The 17,168-nt window shown below is 36.8% G+C and overlaps 1 protein-coding gene across 30 annotated transcripts in view; it reads left to right on the top strand.

Annotated features, from left to right (window-relative positions):
- The window catches only part of Nrxn1 (neurexin 1), a 1,082,053-nt gene that overhangs the window by 902,518 nt on the left and 162,367 nt on the right, over positions 1 to 17,168 (top strand). For all 30 annotated transcript variants that reach the window (XM_041630237.1, XM_041630235.1, XM_041630239.1 and 27 more), the window contains one exon: positions 3,100 to 3,271. In XM_041630237.1, coding sequence (XP_041486171.1) covers positions 3,100 to 3,271 — 172 coding nt within the window. The remainder of the gene's footprint in view (positions 1 to 3,099; positions 3,272 to 17,168) is intronic.

A 17,168-nucleotide genomic window follows, 5' to 3' on the forward strand; every position in this document is an offset into this window, starting at 1 on the left:
TTGACCATTGCTAAGGAAGTCTCTATGGAGTCTATTGAGCGCTTTGGGTATATGCCAAAAAATGGTATAGCCTTGTTATACAGGAAGTTTTTTTTTTAATCCCTCTTTTAAATAAATGAAAATTAAAGGATACCTTACCTAAAATACCACAGAGGTGGATAAATGCACCTCCTTCAGACACTCATTAAGTTTTCCTGCCTCAGGCATTGAGCATCCTTTCTCTGGGTCCATGTACTTTGTCTTGTGTTCCCTTCACCATCCATTCCCACCCTTTCAGAGGTCTCCCTAAACAGGCTACTACACACTTCTGCTCCAATTCTCTTGTCTCTGATCCACTCATGTGGCCTCTGTCCTAATCAGCTCAGGCACTCGTCACCTGGTGCTCGGCTATCTCTTTGTTCGGGTGTAACCAAATCTTGGTTTTCTGATTGCTTCAACCAAATTGCAGAAGGCACAAATGAAGTCATCTGAGATACTCCAGTAAGGTCCCTTTCTGTGGCACATGGGAGAAGGAAAGTGTAAGCGTCTTCTGGGGGTGATGGGAAAATCAACTCCCAGGCCAACTCTCTCCCAGAATCTCTGTCCAATCACTAGACTCATCTTGGCCTTTCCTCCCTCTTCTGCTGAACTGAATTTGGTACATCAGAATCAGTTCTCAATATGCTCTCTCTTTCACACACCTGTCTTGAGAATTTTACAGTTAATTTTGTAACATAGCAAAACAATTTCCTAAGCTTATTTTAGTCAACTCAAATGCTTGGCTAAAATGGAATCAAAAGGACTAATGTATTATTACAATAGCATATCAGTTACATACTATGAATTATAAAGTTATTTTAAGCACACAATTCTTGATATATGACTACTAACTTCAAATAATAATTGAAGGCCCGATTGCATTTCTACAATAACAGGGAGATAAAAATCAGTAGTCAGGTACAGATGGACTTACCGACTCATTTTCTAGAGCTGTAATGAGCCAATACACCTAAATTCAGCAAGTGTAATGTAGAGCACGGACCCCAGAGACAAAAGTCTGGGGTGGAATCTCAGCTTTCCTTGTCTAAGTGTGTGGCATTAGCTAGTACTTAAGATCCTGCATATGTGTTTAGCCATTAAGATCCTGCATATGTGTTTAGCCATTAAAAAGAGAAAGTAGCTAGAAACATTGTAAAAGTTGCATGACCTGTTCATATAGAGTTTACCTTTGGGCTGATTTCTATTCTCTGCTATATTTTTCAGTAGTCTTTTAAATACATGTCAAGGCATGTGCCTTAAAATGGAAGGCATTTCAATATCTGTGGAATAATTCAAGTTTCAAACAGGAGATATCTAATAAAATGGAAATTTTATTGAAAGTTTCTGAAAATTTTTCAGTTTTAATTGTTTTTACCCTAGATATTTTGGTGAGCGCTTGTTGTTTCATCAGTTTATCAAAAATTCCTATCAGCTCATTTTAATAAAATACTTAGTGAAGTATTTATGCATTCTTAATATACCTAAATAAACACAAATATGTTTAAGTAAAAACATGTATACAATCTTAACACATATGAGATAAATTCAGAGGAAGTTATAAGAACCTCATTTAAGTGATATAATGTTGTCTGTGATTAACAAATATGTGGACATTATATTTAAAAATGTGCTGGGAAGTGTTCCAGTTAGGTTACTTTTCCTCCAGTGGATAACCATAGATACCATATGTAGATGAATAGAACTAATTAGACCCTTGGGTTTTTAAAAATATAAATAAGAAGATATAAGTTTGGGTGGGGAGAAATTGGGGAGGGAGAAAATTGGGAAAAAAAGTAGGTGAGGAAGCAGGAGAGAGTAAGATCAAAGTCCATTCATTGTTTATATGTATAGAATTCTCAAAGAATAAATAAATAATGAAAAATTTACATTAGTCCATGAACTGATGGTATCATCTTGCTGCCTAGTTTAATAGTGAGAACCCAGAAAAGTCTAAAGTTATGTGGTCCAAACCTTCAGGCTTCTCATTTATGATTTAAATTTTCTACAGGGATGCTTGGCTGTGTGTCCTGTAGAACCCTCTTTCCCCATGTCACTTCTCTCAACTATGGCTTTATGAATAGCATGCCACAGACATCATGAGTTGATGTACTCTAACGAGGGCCTGCAGCACAGGTATCCTGGGCTACTGGTTAAATGAAAAGTCCACATACTTTCAAAATCAATTCAGCTCATGGTTGGGTTGACAGCCCTGCTTTTGGAGAATGCTTCTCTGAGGCTGATGACAGAGGCACATGTTTCTCTTGGTGACATTCTGAAGCCAACAGCCACAACTTTCCCCTTGGGATTATTTTAATATTACTTTACATAATTCAGAGAGAAAAGGAGAGAGAGAGAGAGAGAGAGAGAGAGAGAGAGAGAGAGAGAATTGTGCTAGCTCCATTTTAGCTAAGATGTAACCTAAAAATGAGGTAATCAGACTTTTATCCTAGCTTGTCTTTACTAAGTTGTGTGTCTTTGAACAAGATGCTGCAGCTTCATGTCAAGTTTCATTATCTTCTAGATAAAGGCAAATGGGTATGTTGTAAACTGCTAACATCTGGATGGTTTGATAACTAATGACTAAGAAATCATTTTAGTGAATGCCTCTTTCTCTGCCCATCCCTGTTTCAGAGATGTCTTGTATGGTGAGCATCGGTCATTTGGCTCTAAACAGATCTCACTGCTCTGATTTCACTGATTATTGAAAGGGAGGGTTTCAAGTCTTGTTTTTCTTCTGAAATTAGAAGATTAGATTAAAGGAGCTGTGTCAGAGAACATAAGAGTGTATGCTCTAATGCCAGCAGCTGTGCACCTTCTCAGTGGCAACACCCAGGAAGAAGGCTGTTCAATGCCCTTGCAAGTGTGTCTTTCAGAATATCAATTATCCATGAAAGAGATGTCTCAGATTTACCCAAATGTCAAGATCTTGCTTCTATTGCATGCAGTTTTTCAGAAATAAAATCAGAGAAAAGCAGCTGTTTTCCAAAGCATATTCTTGAACAACACCTGTTACATAAATTCTTATCAAATGCTGACTAATCAATTGATTTAATAAGACCTTATCCTCGTCCTTCCTAACAGCACCAAGGAAAAATTGGAGTTAAGTTTAATGTTGGGACAGATGACATCGCCATAGAAGAATCCAATGCAATCATTAATGATGGAAAATACCATGTAGTGCGTTTCACGAGGAGTGGAGGCAATGCCACTTTACAGGTGGACAGCTGGCCAGTCATCGAGCGCTACCCTGCAGGTAAGCAAGGTTTATGGACCTGTGGACAATTTTGTGAAAACCAACTGGAAAAGCAAAGCAATGTTTGCGTCCGTTTCTTAAAATTGTGGTTTTTCTGAGAAACCATAAAGTATTAATTAGACTTTAGAGTCCTGTCAATGTAATGCTGTCCTAAACTGTTCTTGCTACCATGTACAAACAGCATTTTATAGATGAACTTGAAGCCACACGTTACCGCTTTTAAAATCCAGAGCATCAATGCAGCAGAAAGATGCGCACATAAAAAGCACAATCTGTCAAAGCTTTTTACAAAATTCTTGCATTTGAACAAAAAAAAAAGGCTTTGTCAAAAGTAACAGTTAAAATTTTAATCCAAGGGAAAGAATATAATAACACTTTTTTTTTTTTTTTTTTTTTTTTTTTTTGGAGAGCAAAGCTGTTTCTTTAGCAGTGGCACACAATTCAGGAAACAGGCAAGAAGAGCAGGAGGCAGGCAGAGACCCAGCCTGGAGTGAGATGACGAGAAACGCAATTAGAGGAAAGATGGTACCACAGGTGTAACGCTATGAGTAAAGGGAGTTCATTCCATTTTCATACAACCATAGTGATTCATAAGACTTCGGAGGTGATAGTGCTCCTCAGTTGAAGTCTGCAAAATATTCCTTTTTAACCAGCACACAACTTATCACATAGTATAAATAAAAATATAAAACCAACTAATATTTTGCACAATAAAACTAATAATAAGAGGGAGTGCAGAAGATACAACTCTGTTGGAATTATACACTTCTTAGAATAATTTTATTAATTATCAATTAAGTAATTTATTAGTTAAATACTAGTTTTCTCTGGAACTAACCCATACCAAAGAGATTTTCTAAGCTTTTTCTGAATAATATCAATCTCTACTTTCAGAGTTCAGTCCTAATCTCTTCTGTTTTGCAGATGCTTGATGAATTAAATTAATAAATTAATCAAGAAAAATGAACCATGCATCTGGAAGTTGTTGTGATACTGACAAGTAGGAAGCATTCAGTGAGTGTTTAGCAAGTTGGTAATTCTGGAAAACATCAAGAGCACCTTGGCCTACATAGTGAGCTCCAGGATACCCAAAGCTACATAGAGAGGCCATAAATCAAATGAAAGAAAGAAAAAGAGAGAGAGAGAAGAAGAGAGAGCAGGAGGGAGGGAAAGAAAAGAAGAGAAGAAAGGAAAGAAGGGAGGGAGAGAGGGAAGAAGGGAGAGAGGGAGGGGAAAGGAAGGGAAGAGAAGAAAGGAAGGGGAAGGAAAGAAAAGGACGAAAGGAAAGGAAAGGAAATGAAAAAAGTATATTAGAAATATATTAAAAATCAGAAACTAGTACAGCATAATAATTAAGGAACAAGTATTTAGAAATAATTGTGACAATTACAATCTTTTATATCTAGGCATGCACTCTAGGTGCCCTTTCACTAAGGAGAGCTTTAATTAATATTAATTAATGAAAAGTGAACAAAATTCCAGTTATTATTGTGAAGGACACATGCAATGGCTGACATATAAAAATATTATAGCACTCATGAAAATTGCATATATATTATACATAGAAAAACACATTACTGCTAAACATGATAAAATTCTGAATGTATTGTGCACATATGAACTTAACCTTGTGAAGACCAGAGAGACCTCAACATTGTGTCATGTTATAGCCCTCTAGTCACCTCCTCTGTGTACACTTTAGAATGATGCTGATGGGGGAAAGGACACGGGAATTTCAAACATCCTTTTCTCAAGCAACACAGACATAAAGGCTGCATATAAATTTCATAGTATGAGTGAACTAGATTAAAGTTTTTAGAACAAAGTGTTTTTAAATATGAGTTCAATATCATGGACTAGTATATATCTTTTATATCAGCTTGTGGTTTGGCTATTTTTATTTTAAAAATTTAGGGAGTTTATTTTTCATTATAAAAGCCACTAGACTAATGCTTTTACCACCAAATCCTATAATCAGAGAATCAGGAACAGAACCAACAGACTATATTTCCTTCCTTTTAAAGTGCCTGCACTGCAAAATATAAGGGTTGAAATTAGTAATTAAGGATAGCACTTAACCTTCCATTACAGGGCTTTGTGGTAAGTGCTTTTCTATGAAGCAATTTATCTGGTAGCGACACTATACGTTTAATGAAAAGCACCTACAGCATTGACCATTGGTATTATCCTATAATTGTCTGGAAGGCTTTCATAGAGAAACTAATTAGTACGTGTAGGTTTTATGCTCTTTTAGAGGAAATGCAATATTCCTTCAACCCAACAATACACATTTAAGAATAAATATTGAAATTTCTGAACATTAAACCTCTTATCCATTATTTTCTGTGCATGAAGCAAAGTACAGAAATAACATTTTGCAAACCATTTAAAGTTGAGAAAACTGTTTCTTATTTCTTGTCAGTTAAAGCTCTAGAATATACTGCATCATTAACCACTGATTTGTTCCTAATTATAGTTATGAACAATATGTTCTCTCTCATCAAAATAGACCTCTTCAAAACCTTTAATCCACAAAACCTTGTATCATTCACTGCCCACAACCCAAGATTATTTTCAATAAATTAGTTACTCTTGAAAATAAAACTGTCTTCATTTGCTACCATAGTATGTGAAAAAATACCTTTTATATCATTATAAAGTTAATGATTAATTTTATTTCAATGAATACATGTAGCCTATCTATGAATATATGTACAAGAAACATATTAGGATAATATTTTAGCAACAAGACAACTTTTAACTGTTCAAGATAGTACATGGGAAAGGGTTGTATAATGTTCAACTAAGAATACAACACTCAAAAAAAATGCAATGCAACAGATTTCAAGAAAGACAGATTATTTTGCAGTAAGTGATTTAAGAAACAGTGGACAAAATTTGGGTCTTTTAAAGTATGCATTTATTGGGTGTAATTAGCAGGTGGAGGTGATGATTGAAAAACATTCATGAAACTGTTAAACAGCTCACATGCTAAAAAGAAAAGAATGCATAGGAGTGAAAAATTAGCAGGATGAGTATAGAATGTACTCTAAGCCCTTGAGAACAATGAAAGAAGAGATGTTTTCAGTTATGAGTCTCTTCTCCGTCTCCTTTTTTTCCCTCCCTTCCCCTTCCTCTGCCCATCACCTCTCTTTCCCTTCCTTCACCCTTTCTCTTTTTCCCTCTGATACTTCCTCATCCTTTCCATTTTCCCCCAATTTATGCCTCTTGCTCTTTCATTTTACTGTTAACAACACTCAGCTTTCTAATGTTACAGTATTTCAAGAGGAGGCAATACACAGCAATGAACTGGAAATCTGGGGTGGGATGGTAGAGAGAGAGAGAGAGAGAGAGAGAGAGAGAGAGAGAGAGAGAGAGAGAGAGATTAACAATGTTCTGGATTGTTAGATTGTCTGGCCTGGGTGACAAACAGAATATTGAACACCTATCAAAGTCAACCCAGGGAAAAATTAAATGGTTATTGGAATTAAGAGAAAGGAGCAACTGAAGGTCTGGAGAACTATGACAAAGTCAATTCTTTCTTTCTTTCTTTCTTTCTTTCTTTATTTATTTATTTATTTATTTATTTTTGGTTTTTCGAGACAGGGTTTCTCTGTGGCTTTGGAGCCTGTCCTGGAACTAGCTCTGTAGACCAGGCTGGTCTCAAACTCACAGAGATCCGCCTGCCTCTGCCTCCCGAGTGCTGGGATTAAAGGCGTGCGCCACCATCGCCCGGCTGACAAAGTCAATTATTTTGCGTAGAGGGGACTTACTTTTTTCTAGCTATGCAGTTTGTTTGAAGTCTTAGAGGTTTTAGCTAGACATTTAATCTTTTGTTTATTGGCTAAATCTGATAAAAAAAAATTCAGGTCATGGAAAAGCCATATATCATTCCCTTTAAATTCAACCCATTTATTTAAATGAATTGGGCATTCATCTTTTAACTCATGCCATCATTAATATATTGATTATTTAATTAAATTATTAATTAATTTTTAATTAATTAATTAATTAAAGATTTCTGTCTCCTTCCCGCCACCGCCTCCCATTTCCCTCCCCCTCCCCCAATCAACTCCCCCTCTCTCATCACCCCAAAGAGCAGTCAGGGTTCTCTGCCCTGAGGGGAGTCCAAGGACCTCCCACCTCCTTCCAGGTCTAGTAAGGTGAGCATCCAAAAAGCCTAGGCTCCCACAAAGCCAGTACGTGCAGTAGGATCAAAAACCCATTGCCATTGTTCTTGAGTTCTCAGGAGTCCTCATTGTCCGCTATGTTCAGCAAGTCCGGTTTTATCCCATGCTTTTTCAGACCCAGTCCAGCTGGCCTTGGTGAGTTCCCGATAGAACATCCCCATTGCATCAATGTGTGGGTGCACCCCTTGCGGTCCTGAGTTCCTTGCTCGTGCGCTCTCTCCTTCTGCTCCTGATTTGAAACTTGGGGTTTCAGTCCGGTGCTCCAATGTGGAACTCTGTCTCCTTTCATCGCCTGATGAAGGTTAATATCCAGGAGGATGTCTATATGTTTTTCTTTGGGTTCACCTTCTTATTTAGCTTCTCTAGGATCACGAATTATAGGCTCAATGTCCTTTAAGCCTTTGCTGGAGAGGTTGTGGAGTAAGGGGTACACTTATCCATTGCTGGTGGGAATGCAAACTTGTGCAACCACTTTGGAAAGCAGTGTGGCGATTTGTCAGGAAATTCGGGATCAACCTACCCCTGGACCCAGCAATACCACTCTTGGGAATATACCCAAGAGATGCCCTATCATACAACAAAAGTATATGCTCAACTATGTTCATAGCAGCATTGTTTGTAATAGCCAGAACCTGGAAACAACCTAGATGCCCTTCAATGGAAGAATGGATGAAGAAAAGTATGGAATATATACGTATTAGAGTACTACTCAGCAGTAGAAAACAAGGACTTCTTGAATTTTGCATGCAAAAAGACGGAAATAGAAGACAGTTCATTATTTAGTGTTAAAACCTGATTATTTGTTAAGGTTGTTTTTAACCAAGTTTGGTTTATGTGTGATATAATTAAGAAAATCTACTTTCTTTGCAGTCATAACACTTAGAAGAGAAAATAAACTTCAAAGCCCTTTTATTCTAGCTTCTTCTTGTTTAAAACAAACAAATTTAACCTTGAACAGGCCACCTTATTTTCTGTAGGTTATTACACTAGTTCATAGCTAGTCAAAGTGACTGACTCTTCTCTGTTGACGGAAATTCAAATAACGGAAAATTGGTGAAGACTTTGATGTAGCAGTGGTATAGCCATTAAAGTGTTGGTTCCAACTTGCTTGATTGCCCTTAGATGCATATGTACTTCCCAGTCTGCTATTTCTGGGACACAGATGAACACAAAGACCATGAGGATTAAACACTAGTACATGGAATGAAAGTAACTTCTTAAAAAAGACACAGGAACTTGGTGAACACTAACTTTCTAAATCAGTAGCAGTCATTAGTAAGGCGCTCATTATTTTTAAACTTTACCTGAAAAACTCAATTAGTGAATTAGGTAAATCATTACAGATAATTAGAATTATCAGCATAAAATATTTAAGGACTTGAAGGAGAAAGAGTATATTTTAGCAAAAGATTTGTCTCATGTTCTGGTTAACTGCATAAACTTGATTAAACCATTATCAACAGATTCTAGGATCTATATTAACCTTTGGTGGGAAAGCATTGTCCTTTGTTTGCTAATTTTCACTGAAATGCAATTACAGATATGTTGAATATTTGTTGCAGTTTATCAGTGTTTGGCATAGTTAAATATCCACCAATATTATTTTCCCACACTTTGTCTTAGGTTCTTTGAAATATGAAAATAGGTAGCTAAAACTCTACTTTTTTTTAATGCCGTTCTTCATGGAGTTCAATTTTCCTAAGACTTTGGAGCTGTTCTTGATGTTAAAGTATAATATACATTTTATTGATCACTGTATTAAATACACTTCACTAAAGTTTACCAGCTAAGCATTGAAGACACCTAAAACTATGAGACAAACGGCATATTTTTTAGGAACTTTAATTGTTCCTATAGTTTTTTAGGCCTTGGCTATTTTTAAATACCAGTTTACTGCTGATTTGGGAAATATTAATTGTTGCTACTTTGCTGTTTATTTGTTTAAAGAAAAGTTCTTCTGGTGGTTTGGTGGATTTTGGACTCATTTGGACTGCATACACTCCAGAGCAAAGATCATGTACCTGTTTTTCAAACAGTCTCAATAGAACAACAGAAGTAATGGATATTATATCAACAACTCTGAAATCCATTATAAAAATAGAGGTCTTGTAGTGTTTCTGTGAGTTGACATTTTTGTTTCATCCTTGCTATATATTTACAGGAATGTTTGCTATGTTCTAATATAGGAGACTCAGATCTATTCATAACCTCTATAAAATGGTCTACTAAGTCTGCACTATCTGCCTCTCACCAGTATTCTACTCTATTACACCTGGTCCAGAATGTCACAGGACTGATTTAATCATTGTCTATATGACAATTCAGAAGCAAGATGGCCCTAGCAGGACATTTCTTTCTATTTTTAAAACATACTTATTCTTTATTCTAGAAAACAAACATATTCATAACTGTTTATTGCAAAGGAGACATACATGGCCTAAGTAACTAGATTTTCTTTCAGATATGTATTATTATTATTATTTCTGACAGAATTTTACTGTGAATAGTGGCCGGGTATATAAATCAAAGATTTTATCTATTTATTCTACGAGTTTAATCTTCCCACTTGAATAAGTTTTGCAATGGAGACATGAAAGTAGTATATAACATCTTGTGAAAGAGCTCAATAAGATAGGATGGCATTTATGATTGCCTAGCAATTGATATTTGAAGCTAAATTTAAGTTGAACTCACTAAAAGAATTAAGTATATTTTGAAACATTTAATGAGTATCATTTTGTTCCAGTTTGCCAATTTTCAATGATACTTTTTACTTTGAAATTCTCATATTCTATTTCTGAGGAACCAATCAATATAAAGCAATATTCATTATCACTACATCCATAAAATTTACTAAGTGAAGTTTATCTTATATTATAACCTAAAATGACATTCTTGTGACAGGATTCCTATTAAACTTCCTCTTTTACCTTTAAGTTTTCAATGTGTACTTTAACAATTTAAATTCTTAGCACGATAAAGGGGTGTTCCAGTCATGATTTACTTATGTGAAGTCAGAGCATTGCCATGCATAATTTTGAATAAAGCAGCTAAAGATGATGACAGGTTGCATTTAAAAGTTTTTTTCCTAGAGATTTCGGTTGAATAATGAATCTACCTGATGACTGTAAACAATGAATGTGGATATGAGTTTGTCCCTATGAATATATGCCTGAAGACGCTGTTAGACGTCGTGACTCATGCCTATCATCTCAGCACTCAGAAGACTGAAGCACACTTCCTTACTTTATGATTTAAAAAATAAGTGGGTACTAAATATCACATGACTAGTAAATCCTGGTCAAGAGATGACAGAGCATAAAATGGTTAAAATCTTCTTCACTAAGTAGAAGGACCTATGTAAAATACACAAAAAAGTAACTGTCTTTGGTTATAGACATTCTATAGGTCAATGTTTCTAAACCTTCTGAGAGTTTCTGCCTATAAAGAAACTCTGATGAAGCAGAAAGTTACACATATATTTGAATTACTCTCTAAATTGTGCATTTGACTTTTCAAACTTGCCTCTCAACATTAACAAATAAACCTTGAGTACATTTGCCTAGGAACTGACACCTCAGTTCCAGATGATCTTTACAGATGCTGAGGTTTTAGAGGAAAATATGAATATGCTCTCAGTGGACTACAGTCAGCCTTTATTAACCAAAGACTTCACCTTATTGGTGTATCCTTTACTCATCATATTCCTTTCTTATAAAAGACCAATTTCTGTTATTTAATTTTAGAAAATTTTCTTTTTAAAAATAAACACAGTAATGACTCTATCCATGAAGGAAGTCAGGGTAGAAGTCAGGGCAGGAAACTAAAGGCAGGGATGGAGACGATGCCTTGGAGGAATGCTGCTTACAGTCTTACTCCTCTGGGCTTGCTCAGCCTGCTTTCTTACAGCTCCCGTGACCACCAGCTGGCACTGCCCACAGTAAGATGAGCCCTCAAACATCCATCATCAGTCACAAAAATGTACCACAGATTTGCTCACAGCCCAATCCGGTGCTAGCATTTTCCAAAGCAAGATTTCTTCTTCCCAGATACTGCTATCTTGTATCAAGTTGAGATAAAACTAGCCAGTACAAATCCTGAACAGTATTTTCAGCAGGGCTAAATATGTGAATAACAAAGGCAGAGCTGAGGGGACTGAGACCTTAGAGATGACTGTACTGTAGGTTGTAGATTAGATTCCATAATAAAGCATGTTTGTTAACAACTTGCAACCTGTGAAGCTCAGCAGGTAAAAGCACTTTCTACATTGCTCTCATGACTGATGACATCTAGAACTCAAATAAGAAGCAAGGCTCACATCCCAGCACCCCCTGCTCTCTTACCATGACATGGCAGGTAAACACCGCAAAACTGGTCTTTTGACCACCACATGCGTATTGACACTCTCACAAACAATATACCCACAATAAATAAATAAAAACAAATCCTGGTGAAACATAATAAACACTGGACTTTAATTAACATATGACATTAATGTAAATTTGTTGGTTTGAGATTTGCCAAAATTTTTCTTAAATTACAGCAGTGAACAAAAAGCATCAAACTCTCATTTCTTTCAGCACTGACAGACTCCTATAAGCTAAAAGCTCAGAGATGAATGCCACTAAAAATACATTTTCCTCACTTATCTTTATATTACCTTTCTGGAAAGAAGTTTTAAATGACAAAACTTTGTCTCTTTACCAAAGTAATAAAATCATACATATCTATTGCAAATAATTGATATATGCACATGAATATTTTGTTATTAGAAAAGTATGTTTATTTCTATAGAATATACACTCAGGTCTGTAACAATCCTAGGTATCACCTAATCTAATATTACAGAGTTTTCTTAAGACCCAATGACATAATATATGTGAAAAGCTTTTGAAGTATGAAGCCTCTAAATAGGCTGATATTAAAGTTAGATTATGATGATGAATATCTTACATCAAATTTAGCCTCATGGGTAGAATAGTTCTCAGAGGCAGACTTTCATCTCATGCATTTTCAAGTCTGGTTTTTTTTTTAGCTTTGTAAATATGCCTGCATTCAATAACAGCTGAATTCCCCCAACCCTGCTATCACCGACTTGACTTTCCTCACATTAACTTTTACTGAAGTAATTTATCTTCTTGAGTACATTTTCTCTACTGGTGATCAAGAGATTTAAAGTGGCCATTGAAAATCCAGAGCAGAGGAGACTCACCATAAGTCCATCCAGAATACCACCATATACATCTGCAATAAACAATTTCAGCTGGAATTATGAGATATAAAACTAGGCAGAACAGAGGAACATTTAGCCTCATTTTTCTAGATAATGTCAACTAATTGATAACACACCATCATAATTCTGCAGGGTCACCTTTGCTGGAGCATCTTAAAACTTGGAGTAGGGCCTTCAGTTCGCTCATTTATTATTTTTATTGCTTAGGGCGGCAGAAGATTTAGACAAGAGTATATTTTATGGTTAGAGGAGAATCAAACAAATGAAGCTTTTAAAAATGCACAGGTGGCTTGGCTAAAAAGAGAGACAGGATGGTCACAATTAGAGGATTCTTGTACTTTATAGAAATGAAGTTCACATAGAAGTCTACTAAGTTGAGTCTCTCTCTCTCTCTATATATATATATATATATATGTGTGTGTGTGTGTGTGTATAACACACATACATATATATAAAATCTACATACACATATATAAATATATACAGTAGTGTTATTCTGGCATTGAGTGAAAGAGGGAACAGAGCTCTGCCCAAATCCTAGACGTTTGTAGAACCCTCTAAATCGTCACTATTATATGACTCAGATTCGACAACAGTGACTTTGAAAAGTGATTTGTGAATGACTCTTCATATTGGGCATTTTTCTGTATATTATGCATTACCATCTAGGTATAATGACTTAAATTAGTCCATTAATAAGCACAGAATTATTCATATTTCACTTTGATTTAGAAAACAAGGCAACACTTTCACATTGCAGTCCATCACTGAAGGAATACAGGACAGGAACTCAAGCAGGAAAGGAAACTGGAGGCAGGGACTGATGCAGAGGCCATGGAGGGGAGCTGCTTAGTGACTTGCTACTCATGGCTTGATCACCTACTTTTTTTTTGTACTGAAATTTCTGTTTAATGTTATTTTTTTATTAATTTATTTATTTATTAAAGATTTCTGTCTCTTCCCCGCCACCGCCTCCCATTTCCCTCCCCTGAGAACTCAAGATCACCTACTTTCTTATAGAACGAAGGGTTAGTAACCCAAGGATGGCACCACCATCTTCCATCAATCATTAATTGAGAAAATGTCCTGCAAGTCTGTATACAGCCATATCTTATAGAGACATTTTCCTACTTTCAGATGACAATAGCTTGTGTCAAGTTGACATAAAACTATCCAGTACAATTTCCAATAGTGATACAGCTGGATCTTGAGGAGGCTTGATTCCCATCACCTGAGGAGCCGCTGTTGTTCTTAATTTCTGGCTGGCTTTCTTGTCTGCGGGTTAGAGGGTAAAGACGTTACGCGAGGAAGAAGACACAGATATGCGGCGGTACCACGTGGGTGCACTTTAATGGGGGAGGGGTAACAGGCAGGTAAAAGGTATGCAAACACGATAGGAAAGGCAGGGAAAGAGAGAGAGAGCTCGTGGTGGCCCTTGCTTTTTAATGGGGAATGCAAAGGCTTCTGGGAATATGTCCATATCCAGGAGAACGCTGGGAACTGTAGTTCCGCAAAGGAACAACAGCCGCCATATTAAATTCCCCAGTGGCTGTATAATTTGCACTTCCACCACATCCCATCCAGCACAAGCTGTCACATGGTTTATGGATCTTAGCCATTCTAATGGGTGTACAATAAAATCTCAAAGTAGTTTTGACTTGCATTTCATTGATGGCTAAAGATGCTGAACATTTCTTTAAGTGTTCTTCAGTCATTTGAGACTCCTCTTTTGAAAATTTTCTGATTGGATCTGTTACCTATTGTTTTAATTGAGTTATTAGATTTCTTGCTATCTATTTCTTTGAGTTCTTTATATATTTCAGATATTAATCCTCTATCAAATGTTTAGCTTGGTAAAAAAAAATCTGTTTCCATTCTATAGGTTGATACTATATGATAGTATCCTTTGCCATTAATAAGCTTTTAATTTCATTACATCACATTTATTAATTGTGTATCTTATTGCCTATGCTAATGTAATTGTGTTCCACTCAGAAAATCTTTTCTTTTATAATTTTTATTTATTTTTTAAAAACCTATTTTTTTTTCATTTTACATGCCAAATTCATTTAACCCCTCCCCTCCTCCTGCTCCTTCCACCTTTCCCTCCACATACCATCCCAACCATACATCTCCTCCTCAGAGAGGATAAGGCTTCCCATGCAGAGTCAACAAAGTCTAGCACACTGCTTTGAATCAGGACCAAGGCTCTTTCTGCTCTATCTAGGCTTAGCATCTGTATCCCTCCAGAGACAATGGGTTCAAAAAGTCAGAACAAGCAGTAGGGATAAATCCTGTTTACCCAGCCAGTGTCCCCACAGTCTGCTCCAGATATATAACTGTCACCCACATTCAGAAGGTCTAGTTTGGTCCTATGCTGGTTCCCTCATTGTCAGGACAGAGTTGGAATGCTTCAATTAGCTCAGGTAAGCTATTTCTGTGGGTATCTCCATAATGGTCTTGACCTCTTTGCTCATATTCTCATTCTTCCCTCTATTCAACTGGAAATTGGGAGCTCAGCCCAGTGCTCATCTGTGGTTCCTCTGCATTTGTTTCCATCAGTTGCTGGATGTATGTTCTATGATGACATTTAAGATATCAGGCAAGGCCAGTTCAGACACCCTGTCCCCTATTGATTAAGGTCTCAGCTGGGTCGTCCTTGTGGATTCCTGTGAATTTCTCTAGTGCTATGTTTCTTGCTAGCTCCATAATGGCTCTTTCAATCAACATATCACTTTCCATGTTTTCTGTCTCTGTCCTTCCCTCATCTTGACCATCCCATTCCCTCTAGTTCTCCTTCCCCTCCCTTTCTTCCCTCCTCTTCCACTTCCACCTTCCCTTCTCCCAATTTTCTCAGAAGATCTTGTCTATTTCCCCTTCCCAGGAGGATCTATGTATGTTTCTCTTAGGGTTCTCCTTGTTACTTAGCTTCTCTGGGGTCATGCAATATATAAAGGCTTCTTAATATTTTTGTTGGATTTATCATTTCTTTGACTGATGAATTGATTTCCTTTATAGTATCTTCAACATTTGAGATTCTAGCTTCCATCTCTTGTATTCTGTTGGTTATGCATGCGTTGGTAGTTCCTGTTTGTTTACCCAGATTTTCCATTTCCAGAATTCCCTCAGTTTATGTTTTCTTTATTCCCTCTATTTCAGTTTTCAAGTCATAACTTTTTCCTCCTTGTGTTTAATGGCTTTTTCTTTATTTTCTTAAGTTTCTTTAAGAGATTTATTGATTTCTTCCAATTTTTTGTTTGTCTTTTGCTTCATTTCTTCAATGTAATTTTTCATTTATCCTTTAAGGGTCTCTATTGTCTTCATGAAGTTATATTTAAGATCATTTTCTTCTGCTTCTTCTGTATTAGAATGATCAGGTCTTCCTGTTCTATTGCCACTAGGTTCTGGCACTATCATGTTACTTTTGGGTTGTTGAATGAATTTTTGCATTGACACCTACCCATCTCTACCTCCATTTGGTGCCAGCAGTGTCTTTGTCTCTTGGCCCAATCCTTGTCGTTATTGTCTGTGTCTCAGGGAGCTGCTGAGATCGTTTGTGGCCTACTTTCTTGGTCCACTCTGTGCAGTTTCAGCCTGTAATTTAGAGTTTCTCCGAGGTTGTAGGGGATGGGTGGTTTGGGAGTCAGAGTGGGCCTTGTAGCTTTCAAGGCAAATAGATGGGGGTGGGGGTGGAGCAGCCTATCCACAGGAAGCTTGCCTGCTGGCTAGTGAAGCTGAGCAGGTGCTTGAGGGGTCCAGGGTTTTGCCCATGTACAGAGGGCCTAGAGAATGGGGAGCCCATCTGGCTAGCTGATCTACTGTGTACAGTTGCAGCCTGTTCTTCAGAGTTCCTCTGAGGTCCCCAAAAGTCTTTTCTTGTGCCAGTGAGTTCAAGGCTATATCGCACTTTCTCCTCTATCGGGTTCAGTGTATCTGGTTTAATGCTAAGGTGTCTGGTAGACTTGAAGTTGTGTTTATGCAGGGTGATAAGGATGGACCTATGTGGATTCGTCTACATGCAGCCGTCCAGTTTGATCAGCAGCATTTGTTGAAGGTGCTATTTCTTTCCACTGTGCATTTCAGGCTTCTTTATCCAAAATCAGATGTCTGTAGGTGTGTGAATTTATGTCTGTGTCTTCGACTAAATTCCATTTATCAATGTGTCTGTTTTTATACCAATACCATGCTGTTTTTACTATGATACCTCTGTAGTATAGCTTGAAATTGGGAATGGTGATACAAGCTTAACTCTTTTATTTTTCAGGATTGTTCTAGTTACACTGTGTTCTTTGTGTTTCCATATGAAACTGAAAATTGCCCCTTATAATTGATGAAGAATCGTTTGGAATTTCAATGAGGATTGCATTGAATCTGTAGATAGCTTTCGGTAGGATAGGCATTTTTACTTTATTAATCCTACTAATCCATAAGCATGGGAGATCTTTCCATCTTCTCAATTCATCTTTAGTTTCCT

Source organism: Microtus oregoni, unplaced genomic scaffold, assembly GCF_018167655.1.
Source record: "Microtus oregoni isolate MIOR12 unplaced genomic scaffold, Mior012 000034F_ref0000314, whole genome shotgun sequence".
Taxonomy (NCBI): Eukaryota; Metazoa; Chordata; class Mammalia; order Rodentia; family Cricetidae; genus Microtus; species Microtus oregoni.